Source organism: Rattus rattus, chromosome 3 (genome assembly GCF_011064425.1).
Source record: "Rattus rattus isolate New Zealand chromosome 3, Rrattus_CSIRO_v1, whole genome shotgun sequence".
Classification (NCBI taxonomy): domain Eukaryota; kingdom Metazoa; phylum Chordata; class Mammalia; order Rodentia; family Muridae; genus Rattus; species Rattus rattus.
In genome coordinates, this window is record NC_046156.1 from 108,826,014 (window position 1) to 108,841,877 (window position 15,864).

The following is a 15,864-nucleotide window of genomic DNA, read 5'->3' on the forward strand; positions in this document are numbered from 1 at the left end:
ACACATACATACACACACTCAGCTCTAGACTGTTAAAGATGGTTATATTAAAATCTAAGATCTAAGAAATCCGAATAAAATCAAGTTAATTACCTAAATCAATTTTCTGGTGATGATCAAACACCTCTTTCCTTTAATCCCAGTTCCCAGTGCCCCCCATTTGTTCACATTTACATTTAATTCATATGTCTTAATAATGAGTATGTATGAAAATGATATGCTAGTCACAATGGAAAATAAGTAGATTTGTGAAATTAGGATTTGGACATTGGGAAAGTATGAGATTTAAGGAGACAAAATACTGTCTCAGAAGAAAATGAATTAAAGCAAGAACCATGAGGCCAAGAGTAAATAAATCTGTGAAATTATAGATATCCTGCATACTGAAATACAAGGGGAAATATTCAGAAGCAGAAATGGTGCTGTATTTTGTTTTCAGTTGTTTAAACATGAGGATTCTACTATGATTATTCATTCAGTGATATCAGGGAAGATGGACAGAACATTTATTCAACACTGAAATGTCTTCCATCTAGGATGCAGAGTGAATAACATTAATTTTATAAATCTTGTGGGTGTGTGCTAGCTTAAAATGTAACTCTGGACATGGGCAACAGGGATTATATTCTAAAACATGTACCAAAAATGGGCAAAACAGTTTTACAGATTGTTTTAAGTATAACATTCTTGTGCATAAGAATCTACAAGTTATTAAGGGGAAATGTATATGCCTGTGTGGAACGGCTGGCATTCACAGGAAGTGTTAGTTGTGTCTTGCTTCACAGGCAGGAAGTGGCCTTGCCACTGTGGAACGGGGAGAATGCACACGGGAAAGCACTCATCCTGGAATACAACAGAATGATTGAACATCCAAGATCTTGAGACAAATGATAGATCAAAAGTATAAGGATCATTAAAGGACACAAAGCAAAATAAGTCATGGCTTAACTCTAAGAGGACTGGTGACATAAGATGCAATTGTCACCATGTCATAGCATCTCCTAAAAGTGTTTAATAAGAACATTAGACTAGAATGTATTAGGAAAACACTTGAAAATGAAGGGAGATTAGAGAACTGCTTCTTGATTCCAGTAGGCTAGGTAGAAAATTCTGGGTTTGAGGGAGTCTGCCATTGTGTCAGAGTGTAAAACAGAACCATAGGATTATACTTAACGTCTTTGGAACGGGCATGCTTTCCATTGCTCTGATTTTTCAAAGAGCAGTAAAATGTTCTGCAGTGAGAATGGCTGTCCTGCTCTCATGCAGCCAGCTCGCCACGAAGGATAATTGTGGAAGGAATGGGGGAGTAAGGTGTGATTCTCAGGGAGAAATTCTATCCTGCTATCTCAGTATCACAAGCCCGAGGTAATGTCAGCTGCAATGGAGCTAGGACTCCACGGAAGACAGCCTGGCATGTTTTCCCTATAAATTTTAACTTGGAAAAAAAATAAGGCAGATAATAATCACAGACTAATATTAAATTCACTCTATAACTGAGACTGAGTCTTTTTTTTCCTCACAAAATATTGCTTCTAGGCTTATTCTTTTACAGAGAGACATATGTAAGTCTTACTCTGAGAAGTTAGAGTCTGTGATTCATGGGATTACTGAAGTTAGAAGGACGACAGTGACTATAGCGTTCTATCCAACTGTGCTAGGAGATTAAGTCAGCAACCTTTGATCAAGTGTCACTATGTGGCAATAACCATGTAGCATAGTCTACTAGGAGTTTCACAAATTGTCTGCACTTGCATATTTTCCATACCTTAAACTTTTAATTTTTTTTTTTAAAAACACACTAACATTAATATACACACAGCAGCAACAACTCTCTCAGACATAACATGACCCTTTCAGTAATATTTTTCCCTATGGTGCCACTAAAGCAATAAAGGTCACCTTCCTCTAAACTGTCCATCCTTACTCCTTTCCTCCTCCTTTCCGTCTTTCCTCCCTCCCTTGCTTTCTTTCATCTTACCCCCTTTCTTTTTCCTTATTTCCTCCCTCCTTGAGGATGCAGAGGCTTAATTTCATGCTTCACGCATGCTAGTCAAACATTTAGTCATTGTCCCACAATGTCCACCTCTGTTATCAGTTTTCTAACAAAAATTGACCTCATCAGTACATCATTTATTATTGTTCATGATGAGACCAACATCTCAGCCACCCAGTGCCCGGACCAGAGAAATCACTTTGTTAACTACTTTCTACACTTGCTGCCTTTATCCATTCTCTCCTACAGTGTCTGGTTAAGTTGCACTAAGCCTGTCCTTCATGTTCACTGTTCAGGCTTTAAGAGCCACAGCACACAGCAGCACCAGTCTAACTCACAGCAGTAAAACAATGCACAGTGCCTGCATCGGCCATCTCAATTGTGTCATTTCTTACTGGAATTGTTTCATTCACACTGGAGTCCAGTGTGAATTACAGACATTCAGAGTGAAGTGGAATGGTCCCGGATCAAAAGCAAGGCCCTCCTTCAGCTTTGAGGAAGGGACAGAAAATGATCTTTATTTAACAATTTCTAATGTGGTGACAGCAAGAATGTCTACATCTGATAATGAGATTTAGATGTATTCATGCTTGAATACATTCATGTGTAAGAAATGTACCAGGATCATAATAGGATCTTAATAGTGGTTATCTCTTTCTGCCTGGTATCGTTTAAAACACCTTTAATTTATCTAAAACATAACATTCTGTAACTTAGTCAAAACAAACTTGCACTAAGCCTTGATATGTAGGTGAGAGTTTAAGCATTCTATGACTTTTGTTTCAAAATATATGACAGTTGCTTTCCAAATTCTTACTTTTGCTCACATAGTTCCCAACACCTAGAATGTCCTTGCTCTCCATCAAGAAACACGTGTGGATAATATATAGTAACTGCAGTACATAGCACCTTCATTGACTGCATTAGAAGAAATTGTTCCCAAGGGTCATTCTTATAAAGTAACCATCTTTTCTTTTATTGATATGATGAAATTAAAATGACATAGATTGAAAACAATTTGTGAAGAGAAAAAAATGCTTAAATCCATAACCTACAGCAATAAAACTCACAAGCTAATAAAACACAAAAATGTAAATATGTCTTAACATTTTGTATTTCTGTCATTGGAAACAGCACTATTAAATGCTAAAAGATGGGTCATTATGAAAAATATAACTTATTTATGAACATGAGGTATGAATGTGACGTAGGTGTAAGAATATGATGGTCTTTGAGTAGAGAATTGGGCACTGGACCTTAGTATTTAGATTTTTGGTTACTTAGGAAAAAATAGTGATATTCATATAGAAAGATGGAGATAGACAGATGATAGACAGATAGAAAGATAGATAGGTAGATAGATAGATAGATAGATAGATAGATAGATAGATAGATAGATAGACAGGTAGATGAGACAGATATTTCTCTTGGGGAGTTGAGTTATTTGTGAAATAAATTCATATACATCTGTAAAAATGAAGTAGAAGCAAGATGACAGAAAACACAAAGAATCATAAACTAGTGAGAATGTTCAAAAAAGGTCAATTAAAAGCCTGTTACAGAAGTAAATACTGTGCTCTTTCTTGGGGGTATTTCAAATGGGTTTTTGCCACCATTTGGTAATTGGTTGGACTTAGAAAGACTATGGCACAAAACACAAATACAAGAGAATCAGGTACATTAACTGATTTAGTCAAAGAATAAGTTGACAACAATCCTTAGTTTCATGTGTTTGGACCCTGGCCTAAGTAGACACAAACATATCTCCTCTACCTCACAGAAATATGCGAGTCTCCATTCTAACAGCCATTTGCATTCCCTGAAGATTTGAAGTATCTGTGTTTCTCGTAATTATATTTGGGGGTAACAATATCCTACAGGTAGTCAGAGCTTTCACTAATGTTCAATCACAATTGTCAACATACAGATGAGATATATTGTTTTTGACTTTGATTTGTTTAGTTCTTTTATTTCCTTTCATTTTTGGCCAGGAAATATGCAAATTAGTTCTTTTCTATACTCAGAAAAATCTAACGTTATGTCACATACTAAATCAAAATTCAAAATGTGTTCAAAATGATTTTGTGTCACTGTTTATTTTACATAACCAAGTATCTCTCTCATTAAAAACACACAAGTTGAGTAAAATAAAAGGACAATGAAATTTCAAAAGTTGTAATCCTGGCCTTTAACTAGCAACATTATAGTATGAATGAAGCTTAATGTCTGCTGCAAGTTAGACATTTGACTCTGTAATATCTTAATGGATAAAGGGGGAGGGTGGTAATACTGTACTTTTAACACGTGTGCTCTGTGAAAGAACACATTAACTGCAGACCAAAATAGTGATTTATTGTGAAAAGAACACTTGGTGTCTGATTTTTCTCTCCGAGTGAGAGGGCATAATTAGTTCTATTTAAGCTCAGGATTTTAATTTTGTCCATATTCCGGCTGATGCCATTGTTCCCGTTTTAACTGAATATATATGGTTGGTTGCTTTCAATACCTAATGAGTGCTACCTTTGGACCACTGTGTTTTAAATATGCTAAATCATTTAATCTCCACAAGGAGCTCCTGCCAATCTGTGGTACAGATAGGGAAGAGTTACAGGAAAACTGAAGTTTTGGAGATCACATAGTTACTGGCTGGGGAAACCTCAACGTGCCTGTCCACATAACCGGAGGTCTTTACCTCACCATGACACCTTGAACATGAGGAAATGCATGAAGAACACCCTTGAGAAATCACCATATGCTCTGAGAATAGATAAAATAAAAATGAATATGGTGAGTAGAATATAAAAAAAATCACACATTTAGATACAGTGTTCCAAGTTAGAATAAAATCAAAAAGATAGAATTAATAAAATTTGGTCAGAACCCCCATTCGGCAAGTAGCAAGGCTATACATTATTTTTCAGAGTTTAGATATACATACAGATGGCTAGCTTGAAGTACCATTAGCTATGATATTTATTTCTAATAGAAAGGCGGGGTGTTCGCCTGAGGCCTGTGAAGAACAAGTGTGAGGACCACACCATGCTTCTACACTGTCTAGAATGACTGACGGAGGGGCAGGAACCTGACCTTATGTGACCATCATGATATCCTGGGTAGGAAAAGCTCATCCCCATTAAACAGGAATGAGTTCTGCTATGCACAATCATGAGTCACTGAAGACACCTGTGCCCCCTTGTGATTTCAGCCAGAGTTTTGCTACAAGTTTTACTTTTCCTCTGAAGATTTCTCAAAATATTACAATTTCTTTACTTAGTACATTAGTTATATTTTCAGAGAAGTTATTGGTCTTTCTATTTACTCGCATATCTGTGCTAAGTGATTGAGGTGTATTTTTCTTATATACCCGTTGAGGCTTGAGACACTGATGTAATACAACTCTATACCGAGAAAAATGAAGAACAAAACACCTAAAATGAAGCAGTATTCAAATATAATCTTTTAAAAAATGGATTGTGCTGTTCTCAATAATTTACAGAGTAGCTTAAAGCACTGGTTCTCTCTCTCTCTCTCTCTCTCTCTCTCTCTCTCTCTCTCTCTCTCTCTCTCTTTCTCCCAGTACCTTCTACTCTCCTCTCAATCTTCCTCTCATTTCCCCTCTCTTATTGTTATTTTTCTATAATTTTACACTATCATGAGGGTCATGAATAATAAATTATTAGAAATAATATAAAGAAATAATAGTACCACTGATACTCCTTTAAAGCTAGAAAATAAGTAAAATATCTTCACGTTAGGTTAAAAAATGATTTAAAATTAATGCTAGAGAAATATAATCTGTTTTTAATTTAAAGAGAGTATAATACTCCATTAGATACCTTTGGTAGTCATTATCAAAATACAATCACTACAAATGAAATAACTATCATGACAAAATAAATAATTGAAATATTCAAAGATCAAATTACTAAACTCTAACAGTCTAAGAGAGAAGAAAATTAAACTATTGAATGTCATGTAATTCCTACAAATAATCCTTACTTTAGAAAAATGCTGTAAATTAAATGAGTGTTGCTATAGCTCTATAAATATATTCATACCTTTCTATTAGAGGAAAAGTCACAGATAATCAATTCCTCAGTTTAATTCGAGTTGTTAAGAATTGGTATTAACTCCACTAATCAACAAAAGCTATTTCATCTTGTCTACTACCAAACAACCCTTCTGTTGATAGGAAATTAAGTATCCATATTATGATTATATACTGTCGCACACCAAAATGTTCATAAATTTGATTCCAAAATTATTTACGTAGCCTGAATTTCACAAGCTTCGTCCTGAACCCTGGACTGATGCCTACTGAGCTTTTGGACCACTTTGATGATTTTTTTCTTTTACTTCATACTTCTAAGACTCACGATTGATTTAAATTTCTGCCTTGCTAGATTAAAGCAATCATTTAATAAGTTCTCTAAAACACTACCCTGAAATATAATGATTATATATGCCCTTTATAGTCTGCTCACTGTCAACATAGTAAGGAAAGCATGATCACTACAGCTGAAAGTTTATTGTATGAGTGACTCGATTATGACAATTGACAAAAGTGCTGTAGTTTTATTTAATTGTGATCTATTTTACACACTACCAAAGGAGATCTTCTTCTTCTTTTGTTTTTAATCCAGTGAGGGATAATAGAGCATCAAGTGGGGAAAATTCTGGTGTTGAAGAAAAAAGTAAATTAAGCCGGTCATTGGTAGTGCAATCCTTTAATCCCAGCACTTGGGAGGCAGAGGCAGGCAGATTTCTGACTTTGAGGCCAGAATGGTCTACAGAGTGAGCTCCAAGACAGCAGGACTACAGAGAAAAATCATGTCTCAAAAAATAAAATAAAAAAAAACCAATAAATTAACCCAATAATAAGAATGCCCCAAAATAAGATATGTTAAATTTCTACTCACTAGTTAGTTAACATGAGACATCTTAAGTGGTCTGAAGCATCATTTTAACATATCCGATCTTTTTATTCCATACATGCATAGAATTGTTGACACATGAATACTTGTTTGAACTCTAGACAACTCCCAAAGCTTTTGCTTAAAGTATAATGCTTTTGCAGGTGGTTTTCTATATGTCTTATTGTCAACCATTAATCACCAGGTAAAGAAGACAGACGCCTCAAGAAACTCAAATGTTTCTTTCTTTAAAATTCTAAAGAAAGAAATCTAAGAAGTCAACCACAGTAAAAGAAAAAAATAAATAAAATGCAGTTTTCTCAAAACTTCTCCCCTGGACAGCTGAACCGTTTCGTTAACTTGCTGGGCTCAGCTAGAGAATAACATTTTGTGGGGAAAAGCAACATCAAGGGTCTAGAAAGTGAGATTCTGTCAAATCACAGATGGCGTCTGCATATGTCTGTGGTTTATAAAGCTTTTCCTGTGAGCTGTTTCTCCCTCTGTCAGGAGCAAACACCAGTGTTCCGGCCTGGGCATTGCCTACAGAATTTTACTTTAGCCTTTAAGAGTCGGAAAGCTTTCTTCTCTGTCCTCCTGAAGAGAGAGGAAGAGAGTGATCACTGAAGTGTGTGTTTAAATACTTAACATTTATGTTTTATCTCCCTTTTTCTTCTCTATCGACTGCTCACTAAGGTTTTTTTTAACCCTCTTCAGATGTGCTGATTTTTATCATGTTCATTCCTTAATTGTAAGTTCCTTAAAACATTATTAAAAGGAGCTGGTGAGATGGCTCAGTGGCTAAGAACTCTGGCTGCTCCTCCAGAGGTCCTGAGTTCAATTCCCAGCCACCACCTGGTGGCTCAAAACCATCTGTAATGGGATCTGATGGCCTCATCTGTCATGAAGGCATGTATGCGAATAAAGCACTCATATACATAATAAACCTTTGTAAGGTCTTTGTGATAATTTTCTAATGTGTTCTCAAAGACATGTAAAGTTCGAGCATCTTGATTTTACTTCTCTTTCATTACAATCTGCAGTTAAGTTGACATCTTCAACTCTAGGTTTCTTGAAAATTTACTGAATCAACAATATATTGTACTTTAGCCAATAACAATATACGAAGGTAAGAGCCTAACATCCAATATACTAAACACACAGAGAGCTACAATATACTAGATATTCAAAAATACCTCCTCGCTAAATTGTACTTTTAGACACATTACTAGATAATAAGGTTTACTGATGAGTTTTCCAATATTATCAGAACAATGATTGCTAATACATTTTAGTAGAATTTCATACTCCATTTATTTCATTTGTTTCAATAACAGAAGCTTTTGAATACAAATAGAAAAACCACCGATTTGAGACTGAAACAGTCCTAAAACATGAAGTGGTAGGGACTTGGAGAAGCCTTGGGACACTTCCATGTTCTGAAACCTGGACATAATACCGAGAGATGTTTGGGCACTGATTACATAGGGGGTTTCTCATAGTGAGGAAAGTTCTTAAGTTACATATTTAGGAATTTTCAGTTCAATATGTACATGATATTTTGATTAAAATAATAAAATATTTCCTATGTTTTAAAGCACATTTAAACCAAAAGTAAACAAATTACTTGTAAATATAAGTAATGTTGATGCAACAAATGGGAACTTGATGAACAGGTAGAAAATCAATAACAAAAAGGTATTATTTTAAAGGATAGAGTATTTACAAAACATTTATAAATGTGTTATTATAGAATTAGGCAGTATCTAATTTTTGGTCTACATGTATTTATTAGTCTTGTGTTTGTCTTAGAAGAAAATTATCTTTTTAACTGTTTCATGATTAAATATAAATTACACAAGGTCTCTGAATTTACTTTTAAATGTTTGGCTGAAAAATTGGTTATATTGGATTTTGGATGAGATAAATTCAGCCAAGACTTGATGGAAAACATAATATTCAGTATATAATTTCTTTATACTTTGATATGACTAAACACATGTAAAATATAGCTTAATAGAAGACAATGGCTTTTATGTAATATATTTGTGACCATTGTTTTTCCTAGAAAGACTAAGTTAAATCAGTAACAAACAGATAAATACTTACATTTACATTGAACATAATCATTTCATGTAAAATTTATAAATATTTATATGTAATAAATCTCAAAGTTGCACTATTAGAACTTTTCATTCATTTCAGATTACCTGACCATTTTCCATACAAATTTTCTAGACTTAAGATGTACAGCAGCTGAAAGACGATCACAGTAAGTCTCATATTTATGGATTGTCTCCCACAACCCTTCCTGTGAAACACTTTTAGCTTAAAAATTCAATAAGTCCATACCATCAAGATGTCTTTGTTATATTTATTTAGTTTATTAATGTCATAATGGACTCCTGATCTTATGACAAATGGTACTTCAAAAAGCACCCACTTGCATCTTTGATTAGAGATGAGAAAAGAATCAGGATGCAAAAACATCTGTAATTGATTTCACCCGTTATACATTACTTCTATACGTAGATAATCTTGCCCATACTGAACTATAAAATGTATCTAAATACCATGACAAAACATTTATAAAAATGAGTTCTTGTAGAAGGAAGGGTTTACTTGGTTTCCAAGTTAGAGGTCAACTTAAAATATACTTCAAGGCCATATGTAAAAACAAGCAAACACAATTTTGTAGATTCTATCTGGTCACACAGAGCTATCACTTCAGCCTGAGGTTACTGAAGTAGGAAGACCATGCATTAGACAGCAGCCTAAGCTACAAAGTAGTACCTCGTCTCATACATAAGGTTTTGTATAATAAAATAGTATCTAATTTTTATCCCAAATATAGCCACTGACATATACATGAAACTTAAAATAGTTACTGATAAGCTGATAACTTTCCAGTGCATAAAACATGTAACATTTAAGTACTCAACACAAGGCCTATGACAATCTAATGTACGACTTGGGCAAATATCAACATTAAAAAGAAAAACGTGTGACACTAACTAAATTAACTGCCTTGTTGCAAAACATGAGACTGAAAATAGAAATGCAGTCTGCCTATGTTGTCATAGTTAATTTGCTGTTATTCTTGGGCATTATGAACTGTTGTTTTAAAAAGAATAAGACTGAACTTAAATAGCAACTGGACAGACTACAATATCAGCATTACCTATCAGTTTCTTGACAAGCAATGTGTCCTGTTAGGGACTGCAAATGAGAAAGGAGCTGATCAAATGTGCTCCTCTGTCAAATATGACGCCAGCAAGCTCTACCTCTGATAGCTGAGAGAAGTAATTAACAATGAAATTTAATGAAATACGATAGTTCTGTGTGAGTATGTAATGTGGGTAGACAGTGCTTCTATGTGAGTGGATGTGTCCACAAAGTTTAGTCATGAAGAGAGATCATAGATGCCTGTTTATGATCATTGGTTGAGGTCAATGTCTTAAAGCTATAATTGATCATTTTGGCTGATCATTTGAATGACCACAGTACTCCATTTGACACAGAAACTGTCAAAATTACAGTCACCATTATGCCTTCACATAGTTTAAACCTGTGTCTCTGAAATAAAGCTTACAGGTAAGTGCATTGCCGTGTAACGCAAGGTGCGTATTGAATGTGATGCGATGGATTGACTCTAGGATCAGAGCTACAGATTTCATTTTTAGCTACAATTTGTTTTGTGCTCTGTCCATGTCTTTTTAAAAATAATCAGTGCTTTCAAACTTGCATGCTCTCTCCACCTGAATTGACCTAGATTGTTCTTTGCAGTGCCTGGGTAGTCTTAGGGAGACTCAAACTTCAAGTGCTTTTTATCCTTTATGTAGCACCAACGTAATTCTTATCAGGCTGACTTTAGACTTTATTCACTTGTATTTATGCATCTATTTATTTATCTATACAACTAATTATTATGCTGGAGACTGCCCCTGTCGTGTAGTTTTGCAAATTGTAGGCAACTATGACACAACATCTTTTAATTTCTGTTTTGAGACAGTGTCTTTCTAAGTCATCCAGGCTGGGTTTGAACACTCTTTACAGACCAGGTTGGCCCAGATCTTGCCTCAGAATATTAAGCAGTAGATTCTATGTCAGGCCCAGGTTTAAAAATTATTTAATCTTAAACAATCAGTGGAACAATCTTACATCATTTTCAAGGTACAGTATCTAAATGACTTTAACTCCACAAAAAAAAGGAGTTTAAAAGACACACTCAGCCAAGAAGAGTCTAGGACACTGAGTATTGAATAGTTTAATTATATTTATAGGCAAATCAATTTGCATATTCCAGAATTATCTACAAGATATTTATAGCTTAAAGTATTTCATATGTTGATTCAGAATTCCTCAGTATGATGCAGCAGGGAAAATAATTCCATATGTAGGCGTTCCTTTTCATTTAACAAATTCTACTTATATTTTAATTGATAATCTTCTTTTGTTAGACTCTTAAGATGGACAAATGCTTAAATGGGTTTACTTCCAATGTGCAAAACAAGAAAGAGGGTGGAAATGATCTGTAACATAAAACGAGGTATACAAAAATGTTAATATGCTAAAAGTGAAAGTGTGCAGGAAATACATTTCCCTTGGTTACACAACGTCTTACAGCAAATGAAATATTATGTAAAAAAAATAGCCAACTTTATCTGTTCCCTCCTCTTTATATTCTTAAATGGCAACATTTTAGCTAACTATGTACATATGCTCAAAACCATAATTATAAATGGCCTGAATAAATATCCCTGAATAAATACAGAAGTAAAATAAAGAAAGATTAAATCTAGAAGAACTTGTGTACTTATTACTTCATCGAAAAATGAACGATTGAGAATAACATATAAAGTACTCCCAAACAAGATGCTGGAAGAAATCCTATAGACAAAGTAAGAAATGCACACAATTAAAATTCTAATAGTTATGAATCACTTTTTACATATCCTTTGGCTGCAGTGTGTTATAAGACCAAACCAAAAGAAATGTAAACTCTGAAAACATTGAAAATTAAATTACAATTTAGATGGCATGAGTAAGTGTATTTCAATATCTAAAATCAGTTCAAATTCTACTGCCATCTAAAATACCTATATATACCATCTAGATATGGGATTAAACTAATTTAAAATTTTAAAATATAAAAGCAATTTTCTGCTTTAAAACTAACAGAAATTATATTTATGCTCAGATGTGTGAATGAGTGATAATAGCATATATGAAATCCACATACTTAAAATGTGTCAATTCTTTATAGTTCATAAGGGGTTTAATATATAATATCATTGCTTCATAGTAGATCTGGATATGACAAAAGGATAACTGTATCAGGGAAAAACATTATAGGACAGAAGCAAATTTCAGCAACATTTCTAACTGCTGGGAAACTATCTTTAACAATGATTATCTAAGTTTGTTCTCAGAATTGATGGTTTTGGTAAACCATTCATCAGATTATCAAAATAAAGTCTATTGAATTTTAAGACGTATTTAAATGACATTTTCAATGTTGCAGTTATAAAGAAGGCAAGTGCATTGACTAAAGTAGCTATAAAAGTTCGTTAGCAAAGAGACCAGAGCTTTCTTGGACATACTAATTTTTACATCATCCAAATGTTGTTCAAAGACATAGGGTTGGCTCTGGAAAGCATGATGTCTAAGTAAGACACCCCTGGCAGCGATGGATGTGAGTATATTAAGCAAAACACTGTGCTTCACAGCTGCCTCTCAGAAGAGCTTTCATAACTGTAAATCCTATTAGTTAAGATATACCAGAAACAAGGAACTAAAGAACAAAGTAAGGACCAGTTATTTCATGTCCCTAGAGTTACGGGGAGGCTCCGGGCAGCTACTGTCTTCAGTTAAGTGAATTAATGATGGAACATGGGAATAGATTAATGTTTTCTACAGGTGCAGAATATTACAGGGATTCAGTGAATATTAAATTCTAGCAGTAGCAGAGAGATATGGACAGGGTTTGCATCTGGGTATGTGCTGCAATTTGTTTCCTGCTAAAATGAGTAAGCTCTTTGTTTACAAGAGATTTCCTCATAATCCTTGAGTCAAGGAATTTAGTAAAACAATAGCACCATGAGAGTGAGCCCGATGACCCTGGATTTGTCAAAAAGGGATAAATTGAAATTTTAAGTAAATTGGGCTCAAGGATCTGGGTGTGAGGAAAGAAAAACAAGAGATTAGCAACAATCCTCTCGGAAATATTTGGCTAATAAGTAACAGACCTTGGAGAAAAGGAGAAAATACAAAAATGTATTTTGCAGGAAAGGAAACAAAATGTTTAGAAGGCTTCAGAAGGCTTTCATTCATTTACTTATGGTTGCAACTATATGACAGAAATGTCCCTTTAAAAGACTTTAATAAAAAATAGTTAATATGTAGATTTAACATTGGATGCACTGCTATAGCTATGGCATTAAAGGAACAGAGCTATCCCAAAGATAACACCACACAGGGGATATAAATGTGCCGCTAATGAGTATCAGTAAGAAAAGTCATTTGACTTTGAATTCTGTATATTCTCTCAACACACTATTGAGTTCAGCAAATTACGAAAACTCACAGAAGGCAAGCTGAGATAATGAAGACATGGGGAAAGATGTTACTAAACAAAGCATGTTCCTCACTTCCCATCAGCTCTAGGCTTGAAGTGCTCAAAAAGAGATGCCAATAAGATCTTTTTAAGGAAACTGGATTTACTAAGAAGATATCTAGGTACACTGTCAACAATAACCTAGACGTAGGATTTTAAATTTTGATATCTTTTTGTAGTGGTATAAGTGAGCTCCAAAATTTTAAAATAATTCACAAGCTGATTAAAAAAAAAAAAGAGTAGGAGAGGTAATCTCTTGCTGTTTAAGGATTAGTCTAGATGCTTCTAATGCCAAGGACCCATGGACTCAAGAAAGTTTACCGAAGTTATTCCCCCTAAACAAATTGTTCTCGATGTGTGGGTTGAAACCCCTTTGGGTCAAAGGACACTTTCCCAGGGGTTACCAACAGAAAACACTGTATATTTACATTACGATTTGCAAGAACAAAATAACAGCTATGAAGTAGCAACGACGTAATTTTATTGTCAGTAGTCACCACAACATGAGGAACTGTATTGGTGGGTCCCAGCATAAGAAGGTAACCACTGATCTAAACTGATAAGTCTAGAAAACTCCATGGGGTTTAAGAAGTTTTTGAGACCATTACTTCAGTGAAGCTGAATTACTTCCTTCAATGTGTTGAGATGTCAAAAATCTATATCACAGTTTATAGAAGGAAGCTTGAGGGAAAGAGGACATAAATGAACATTTCTTAAATTAAAAAAAAATCATTAGAACTTTTCTTTGTTTATTCTTAGGCATTTATTACTGCCTTGCTTCTCAGCTGTCTAAATTGTACCACACTGATGCACTGACAAAAATCTTAAGGGAAAACAAGGTAATAGTAAAATATATGCAGGAGTAGTTCCAAATATTGTTTTAATTATTCAGGGTTTTGTCAATTACATAAGTAACACATATTGTAACAACTGAATTCCTCAAGCTAATTTTTATGTGCCTCTGTATGTGTGTGTGTGTGTGTGTGTGTGTGTGTGTGTTTGTTCACATGTGCATACACATTGGCATCCATGTGGGGTGCATGTGTGTAGGCTCACGAGCAAAGCAGCACATGTTGACACTGTCTGTGTTCGTCAATCACTAGCATACCTTATTTTTTTTTACGTTTATTCATTATTTTCTTTTATTTATTCATTCTTCCGAGATACGGTCTTTCACTGAACCTGGAACAAACCTAGATTAGCTAATCAGCAAGCCCAGGGGCATAGTCTTCTCAGCCTCGCCATTGTCAGCTTTTGGGTTTTAACAGTCCCAGGCTGTCCTCCTTGCAAAGCAAGCACTTTTCTCACTGATGTATCTCTTCTTCTCTATGGTAAAGTATTCCTTTTTCTCCTTTCTTTATACTAGCCAGATTGTTTGAAATAATACTTTGTTTCATTCCATCTATCTCTTCTCTGTGACAAATTATTATTGTTTCCTAGTTTCTGATATTAGCCAGAATTTTTCAAATGACACATTGTTTCATTTGAAGGATGTGAATGCTTTAAATAAAATGTCTATAATTAAAAACCTATCATAAGAACACTTATGAGAAAAGTTCAATGTCATGTCTAATCTCTATAGAATGCCTTATCTCATTTTAAGTTGTTTTTTTTTAAATTGGTGAAATCGATTATTAATTTTAGTTAAAAGTTAAACTTGTGTTTTAGAATTTTTATTACTTTAATAAAATGCAAGTGTGGCTAAGCTAAACGAAAAGAAATAGTTCAGGAAAATCTGGGTATATTTGTTTCCACAATATATTTTTGCTACAGGTTTGCCATGATAGTTCTGTAATATAAGTAGGAAAACAGGTCTGGCAACAATGTTTGCGATTATGGAAGTGTTGGTAGATGTGGTCAAGTTAATTGGTCAACTTGATTCCAGTTGTTTTAAGTTTTTCTCGAGAAAGCAGATCATGCCGAGATTTGTGGATGCTGTTTTATGTGTTAAGAGAGAAGGTCTGACGTTTTTAAGATGGCCACTTCAAAGTGAAAACCAATTTCAATGCATGCAAGCACCTTGTACCTTTTCTTTTTTTCTTCAAAAGTTAGTACAGAGTTTTAAAAATTAAGGAAAACCATACGACATATGATATTCAGAAGTTACTGGCATAGACAAGGATCTAACTTGTATTTTTATCCATGTTGTCCTTTCTTCATCATTATTATATAAATTGCAGCTTTCTCACTAGACATTTTTGGAAACTTTCAAAAATTACTAAATATGTAGCTACTTCCCTGAACATCAAATATGCATTACACTCATTATAAAACTAAATGCATAGTTAACAAAAGTAAAACAGCAACCTCAATAATTATCTAAACATTCTGATTAAAAGCAAGTA

The 15,864-nt window shown here is 34.2% G+C and overlaps 1 protein-coding gene across 3 annotated transcripts in view; it reads right to left on the bottom strand.

The window, feature by feature from the left end:
* Positions 1-15,864, bottom strand: part of Pcdh10 (protocadherin 10) — a 59,178-nt gene that overhangs the window by 26,335 nt on the left and 16,979 nt on the right. Inside the window, exon 5 of one of the 3 annotated variants that reach the window (XM_032898445.1) lies at positions 11,153-11,435. The exons of the other annotated variants lie outside the window; for them this stretch is intronic. Coding sequence (XP_032754336.1) covers positions 11,395-11,435 — 41 coding nt within the window. The 3' untranslated portion in view covers positions 11,153-11,394. Of the gene's footprint in view, positions 1-11,152; positions 11,436-15,864 lie in introns of those variants that run through there. 3 annotated transcript variants of the gene reach the window in all.